Source organism: Ranitomeya imitator, chromosome 10 (genome assembly GCF_032444005.1).
Source record: "Ranitomeya imitator isolate aRanImi1 chromosome 10, aRanImi1.pri, whole genome shotgun sequence".
In the NCBI taxonomy this organism is placed as follows: domain Eukaryota; kingdom Metazoa; phylum Chordata; class Amphibia; order Anura; family Dendrobatidae; genus Ranitomeya; species Ranitomeya imitator.
The window spans coordinates 17,086,031-17,093,702 of NC_091291.1; the positions used below are offsets into that span (position 1 = coordinate 17,086,031).

Sequence of the window (7,672 nt, forward strand, 5' to 3'; positions counted from 1 at the left end):
CGATCCCGCTAATGATCTCGTTATGTGTGACAGCGACCAACGATCAGGCCCCTGCTGGGAGATCGTTGGTCGTTGTGGAATGATCAGGACCTTTTTTTGGTCGCTGATCACCCGCTGTCATCGCTGGATCGGCGTGTGTGACGCCGATCCAGCGATGTGTTCACTTGTAACCAGGGTAAATATCGGGTTACTAAGCTCAGGACCGCGCTTAGTAACCCGATATTTACCCTGGTTACCATTGTAAAAGTTAAAAAAAAAAAAACACTACTTACATTCCGATGTCTATCACGTCCCCCGGCGTCAGCTTCTCTGCACTGACTGTCAGCGCCGGCCGTAAAGAAGAGCACAGCGGTGATGTCACCACTCTGCTTTACGGCCGGCGCTGACACAGTCAGTGCAGAGAAGCTGACGGCGGGGGACGTGACAGACATCGGAATGTAAGTATGTAGTGTTTTTTTTTTTTTTACTTTTACAATGGTAACCAGGGTAAATATCGGGTTACTAAGCGCGGTCCTGCACTTAGTAACCCGATGTTTACCCTGGTTACCAGGGGACTTCGGCATCGTTGAAGACAGTTTCAACGATGCCGAAGTCTTTTCCCTGATCGTTGGTCGCTGGAGAGAGCTGTCTGTGTGACAGCTCCCCAGCGACCACACAACGACTTACCAACGATCACGGCCAGGTCGTATCGCTGGTCGTGATCGTTGGTAAGTCGATTAGTGTAATATTCTGCAAGACCTCAAAAGGAACCAAGATAACCTCTAAGCAACTAAAGGCCTCTTCCACAACAGATATTGTTAATGTTCATAAATCCACCATCAGGATGTCAATGAATAATAATACTGTGCATGGCAGGATTGCAAGAAAAAACCCACTGCTCTTCAAAACAAACATGGCTGCCCATTTGCGGTTGCTAATGATCACCTGGAGAAACAGAATGTTATTAGAACAATGTTTTGTTGATGGATCAGTCCAAAATAGAGCTAGGGTTGAGCGACTTTTACTTTTTTAGGGACGAGTCAGGTTTCGCGAAACTCGACTATCTCTAAAGTCGAGTCGAGTGAAATCGGCCGATTATGGCGAAAAGTCGGGGATCGACCGAAACACGAAACCCAATGCAAAGTCAATGGGATTTTTTTTTTTTCTCTCTCTCTCTCTCCTTCCCTCCCTCCCTCCTCCGTCCCTGAACAGAAAAGCTGCTGTTACACATTTCAAATCGCTACAGCGCACAAGCGACAAGATGACGATAGGCATCCACGCCCCTAAGACCTATGTCATCACTCTGCCCACGCTCCTTCATTGGCTGAAAAAATGGCGCCAAGCGCGTCATACGAAACGCGACTTTGGCGCGAAAGTCGCGTACCGCATGGCCGACCCCACACAGGGATCGGGTCGGGTTTCATGAAACCCGACTTTGCCAAAAGTCGGCGACTTTTGAAAATTAACGATCCGTTTCGCTCAACCCTAAATAGAGCTTTTTGGTTTAAATGTTTAGGTTTGGAGAGAGGGGTCCTCTGTCTCCTCTCTTCTCTCCCCCATGTGTAGATTCTAAGCAATTACAAGCTTTCCAATATCAAAGTTCCCTCATATTTTTTAGGGAAAATTGGCGAATTCAAATTTCAAAAGACCTGCTCATCTTTAAAATATGACCACACTCACAAAAAAATGTATTACATATTTATTTCATCAGCATGATCATGTTTGGCCATCTTAGAATTACAATGTTGAACATTTTTATTTTTGTATTTGCAATCTAGGATTCATGTCTAAGGCTACGTTCACACTAGCGTTATGCTAGTGTGCGTCGGGTTAGCGTCGGGCGACGCAGCGGCGACGCACGCGTCATGCGCCCCTATATTTAACATGGGGGACGCATGCGTTTTTGTTTGTTGCGTTGTGCGACGCATGCGTCTTTTTTGCCGCAAGCGTCGGACCAAGAAAACGCAACAAGTTGCATTTTTCTTGCGTCCGATTTTCGGCAAAAAACGACGCATGCGTCGCAAAACGCAGCGTTTTTGCGTGCGTTGTGCGTTGCGTCGCCGACGCAGCGGCGCACAACGCTAGTGTGAATGTAGCCTAATTTAGCACCAGACTGTATCTGGTGGAGACACTAGCAATGGGATTTTCTTCTATATCTGCAGGAAATCCATCGTATACAATGTTATCTGTACTATAACAATGAGTTTGTCAACAAATAGTTCATTTTCAACATACAAAATCCTCACTGTCCTCCCAGCCCTTTTGTTTCAAGAGTAAGATACTGTACATGGGAGTCAGTCTTATCTTCTGACTTATTTACAGGACTCACCATAAAACAGTATGGCAGCCTTGGACTCCTCCACAATGATGACCTGTATGCTGGTTGCTGTGGTCTTCTGTGCTGCTGGGTACGCCAAACACTTTTCAGAATCCATCCTCAAAAAAGGATTCCAACGAAACCCCCCGATGGAGCCATTCGCTTCAGTGAAGTTGACACAGTCACCTTGGACACTGTGCACAAAAATGCGTCAAACCCAGCAGCTCGGAGCACTGCAATAAACAGTATATCTATTGCTGTTTGTGAATTACCAGGTTCATCTCCTCTATAGCTAAACTTACCCCTCGCATATTTTGGAGATGCATGACTTGAAAACAAAGATTTGAAAAAGTTGAAAAACAAATCTCTCATTTAAGTGCCGCCTCCAAAAATTCTGCCGCCCTAGGCACTTGCCCTTAGGTTCATAGTAGAAAATATAGCCCTCGTCATAGTAAAACAAACCAAGCGCTGCGCTATCCAACAGGTGTTCACATTAAGGAGGTGAATAACTAACTCAATGTCTGACTTAAGTAGGAGGGACCCCAGTCCCTCTCTAGCTATACCCAATAAAATGAACTGTATGATGGCCATACTTTGTTAATATCAAATAATTGAAAGTGGAACCTTTTGGGTGTAAAAGGTGAAGAATCCAGTTAATTGAAGGGAGACGTTGCACCATTATTACTAGGGGGTATAACTTTGGAACGATGGGGCACAGAAGAAAAAGAAAAATTGTTCCAGAAGAAGAGGAACAGCGGCAATTGGACGAAGTCCTCAGTTTAATAAAACAAAAAAATCCAGCGAAAAATCTACCATTAGTTCTAGAGTTGTAAAACAGGTTTGGGACGTTCCTTAGCTCATCTTTTTGTTGGCATTGTTATGTAAAACCTCTAGGTTGTCCTGGTCTTTGGATGACTTATGTTTACCAGAAAAAACAGGAACTGGAATAATACAGGGGGACAAAAAAACAACAAAAAGGAACATGCAAATTATATAGATAAAGGTTGAGTTGCAAGAGGTTAGTCGGAGCAGCTATGGATGACCTTCTGGTTCAATACACCCTGCAGGTCCTAAAAAATTGTAGGAGGACACTCGGAAGATTTGGAACACTTGTTTCTCCTAGAAACCACTTAATGGTGTCTGGAGAAGTGACTTTCTACCCCGGGGCTCTAAGACGGCTATCACTGGGATGAAGCTCTGTCACTGAGGTCACTGAGGTCATGGAGAAGTTCTGTGGTACACCACGCTCAAATAGTTGAAGGGAAAATCTGCAATATTATTACCGGGGAAATAACTTTCGAACAGAGGGGCACAGAAGAAAAAGAAGTATTGTTCCAGAATCAGTGGATCTTTGCCAATTGGACAAAAAATCCTCTATTAGATCAGCGCCCTAGGGTCTTGGTCCTTGCAATAATGTCATTTTCCTCTAGGCGAGAGTGATATTACGTTTGGAGGCAAAGAAGGACAACTGCATCCAGGTATCACAAACATGCAACACATTTCACACTCCACCAGGGGGAGCTCTGCTCCTATTTATTAGGTCACTCCTCACATTGGTAAAACTGGTTGCCTGTAGGAAAAGTTAGTTAGTTGCTGGCTGAGCTTCGCTCAGGTAGTTGGTCCCTGGCAGGGGTGAGATCCTGTCAGAGATCGAGGAAGAAGGACATTGAGCTGTGCATGCCCTGAGAGCTGCAGCTTCCAGAAAGATACACTGAAGGAGAACTGTATTGCAGAGAGGGTGAAAGAAGTCATAGCAAAGGAGTGGATTCCAGGAGGCGATCTGCCCTACACAGGCTGCCTCCTTCTGAGGCGCAGGATCCCGGTAGCCGGAACACCGAGGGAGCAACGAGCCTTTATGCTTTGCTCCAGAGACCAGCAGGACAGCTAATTTCACGTTACCTGCCCACCCTACACCCTGGAGTCAAGGTGGCACCCGTTAGAGGCTGAGGCATGATAGAGTCCCTGTAAAACGCCTCTTCTTTGTGGAACGTACTTTTGGCAGGTATACCATCCTCACGGAACGTATGATTGGCTTGTGTACCGTCCTTGTGGAATGTCTTTTTGGCTTGTACAAGTATATCGTCCTTGAGGAATGTATTCTTGGCTTATGTACCATCCTCGCAGAACGTATTTTTGTCTTCTATATCGTCCTTGTAGAACGTGTTTTTGGCATGTATACCGTCCTCGTGGTAATCTAGTTTTTTAATTCATATGCCAGTCCATATGGGCTATAAATACAGAGGACCATGTGAAAAAAAATCGCAGCATGCTCCAGTCTGGTCCGATATACAGACAGGGAGGATGGGCATACGGAGTTACACATGGAGCCAGTACAGTCTGAAATTTGCAGACTTGAATGGTCCTAGTTTTCAGCAGTTTAAACGTGGCCTAAAAGTATTTTCACACTTTGCATTTTTCCAATGATTTTTTTGCGTATTTTTGAAGCACAAAAAAAATTGCCGCATTTTAGAGTACCAATAAAGTAAATGAGATTTCTGAAAATTCTTGCACATATTGCTTGATGTTTCCTTGCAGATTTGAAGCAGTATCCAGTATGCCACATGTCAGTTAATCATTTTTTTTTTTTTTTTTAAGGTGGAGTGAGGAATCATCCCATTCCCAAAAGTGATAAGTGACCTGGGGAGGAGTCCGGGCGGCTTATAAATGGGACAGAATCAGCAGTAGATCACATCACACAAGGACTCATCATGATCCAGATCCTCGGTGTATTACTGCTGAGCATCGGAGCTGCCACTGCTGCAGGTAACCGCTGTGCAATTATTAGGAGAACTGCTGAATCTGATGTCACCTATGGACAAATGGCTCGTTATTCCTTCTTGGTTTTGATATAGAAGGGTTAATATTTTATATTTTTTTGCATTAGCTAGTCTCATAGTCTTATATTTTATTTTATTTATTTTTCTTCAGGTTTCATATTTGTTCTAATATTTTACTATCCTATGTCGAATTTTTTGAGAAAACTGTGTTATGGGTCCCTTTAATTAAAAAAAGGGATTTTTTTAATTGATGTACAGAAAGAAACTAAGAAATGGAGCACGGATCTATTGTAGGAAGGTGCCCTGGCTCCTTCTTTATGGAAATCATAGGACCTCAATGATCGGACCCTCATTGATAGATGAAAAAAAAAATGATGTGGCTAAACTTTGACCTACAGTTTTTATATCTGAAGATCATCAGCTGAGAAACTGACAACTGCATAAATAGTAAATTCCATCCTGTAACGTTATCGTAGCCATCGTCATGATACTTGCTTTTCTTGGTCTCTCTCGCCACTTTTCTCCGCAGACCGTCTATGCATCGTGATCGATGGGCGGTTGAGGCAGGTGGATGCCGGTTTCGGTCAGGTTTACGGTGTGAATGATGATGATGACATCTACCAATGGCTGGGCCACGGGTGGAAAAATATTCCTGGAAAGCTGATGCACGTGACGGTCGGTCCCGCCGGTGTCTGGGGAGTCAACAAAATGCAGAATATCTACAAATTCCAAGATAACGACTGGGTGCAGGCATCAGGTAAGAAGACTCCGCACGTGCCTTGTGGCTTCCTCAGGCTGCACCATTTTTCATTCAGGAAATTCAAGGGCAACTGCAGTAATCCAAAAGTATTCCATGTTCCCCCATGTCTAAGTAGTAAGCGAAAATATGGGATCTCTATATTTAGCTGTTCTGAGCCTGTCTATAACATAGAAAGTAACTGGGTAGTAACTCTTTTCATATCTTAGAGCAAGTTTCTCAGTTTGCGAGATGTAAGGATACGTCACTGATCTCCTGGTCTAACCTCCTGCATGATTAGACAGTGCTGGGAGATTAGAGCACACAGAAAAATATCCCAGCAGTCTGTGTTTAGTCCTTCTCTCAGTTGTCCTTCTCACATAGTCACCTCTGCTGTACTGTCTCTCCCCCAACACTGATTAATGGAATCTTATCTGGAATGTGTCAGTATTCTCACTGTTATTGTGCTCACAGCATCTTGTAATCTGTCTGCAGTGAGAGGAGAGCAGGCTACTCCTGTGTGAGATGTAATGACAGCCTGCTCTGCTTTCACTGCAGAGGGATTACAATTTTCCTCAGAACAGGCATAAGTGTATAAGTGTGATTACTGATACCTGTGAGCTCTCATCCATGGACAGGCAGTGTGGGGAGAGGTTCAGTACAGCAGAGGTGACTGTACTATGAAGAAAGAGAACGGATACAATGGTTTGTAATGTGACATAGCTAAACTCATCTGTGCTGCCACTCCGCCACACTAAATGCCAGGACCCAGCTACATCAACACATCCTCCATGCACACACGGTCCAGCTACACAGCTACAACTATAGCTGGTTTAAAAATTAGAAAATAAATTATACTCACCATACGGGACCCCTTGCTACTCCCGGTTTGATTCAGATCACTCACTGCTCACTGTAGTTCTTTTGCAATTATGACATCCCAATATGGCCGTGCAACCTCTGCAGACAAACAGTGATTGGCTGCAGCAGTTACATGTCTGTGTCAGTACAATGTACATCAATGCTACAGTGACCGTAATGGGGCTGACGAGAAGGGAAGCACCAGGGTTTCAGGCGAATATAGCTTCATTCGTTAATTTAGCCTTTTCAGATCTGTTTTCAACCATATTTCTTTGTTTGAGAAAACCCTTTAATTTTTCTCTACCGTTTACTTCTATAGGACGTCTGAAACAGATAGATGCAGGCGGGAATAAATTCCTGTCCGGAGCCAATGGATTGGATGATATTTACTGCGCGAACAGAGATCAGACCATTTCCAACTCGATAAATGTAGCCTACAACAACATAGAAGGGCGTCTGAAGTATTACACCTGCGGTCCCTGGGGATGTTGGGGTGTAAACGCCTACGATGATATATATTACCGCTATGATGTGACGTCCACGGCCTGTCAAGGGAGTCGGTGGCAGCAAATAGACGGCAAATTGGCCGTGGTGGAGGTCGGCACCGATGGTTCTGTGTACGGCGTGAACTCCCAGGGACAAGTGTATAAAAGGTATCAGCTTTAGAGTTATTGGACATCACTTGTAATTTCTAACTATAATTTTTATACTTTTAAGTTACAGAATCTATCTGCAGTGAGCTGCACTAATGACGGCCGACAGCATCACATAGTTATCATATGGCTCATTATGCCACTATTATAGTTGTGAGTAACTTCTCCCCTCTATTTCAGGGAAGGGATCTCTGCTGGGAAACCCATCGGAACCTCTTGGACCCAGTTGAATTTTTATGACACTTTCAAACATGTATCTTATGATCGGGGAAACTTGTGGCTGATCACCGAGAAAGGAATCATCTATAAGTGCAAAGTCAACAGCTCCTCAGACCCAAACTGCTATTAG

At 44.1% G+C, this 7,672-nt stretch overlaps 1 protein-coding gene across 1 annotated transcript; it reads left to right on the top strand.

The window, feature by feature from the left end:
* Positions 1-5,004: 5,004 nt before the first annotated feature.
* Positions 5,005-7,672, top strand: LOC138652157 (fish-egg lectin-like). Its single transcript, XM_069742928.1, has 4 exons — positions 5,005-5,059; positions 5,603-5,830; positions 6,990-7,323; positions 7,504-7,672. Exons 1-4 carry the CDS (start codon positions 5,005-5,007, stop codon positions 7,670-7,672), a joined length of 786 nt encoding a protein of 261 aa, XP_069599029.1.

Bases quoted from the DNA above. Each gene is read 5' to 3' on its own strand.
- LOC138652157 (XM_069742928.1), top strand. From the start codon at position 5,005: ATGATCCAGATCCTCGGTGTATTACTGCTGAGCATCGGAGCTGCCACT. The intron at 5,060-5,602 runs GTAACCGCTGTG...TTTTCTCCGCAG, and splicing joins CGGAGCTGCCACTGCTGCAG to ACCGTCTATGCATCGTGATC. The intron at 7,324-7,503 runs GTATCAGCTTTA...CCTCTATTTCAG, and splicing joins CAGGGACAAGTGTATAAAAG to GGAAGGGATCTCTGCTGGGA.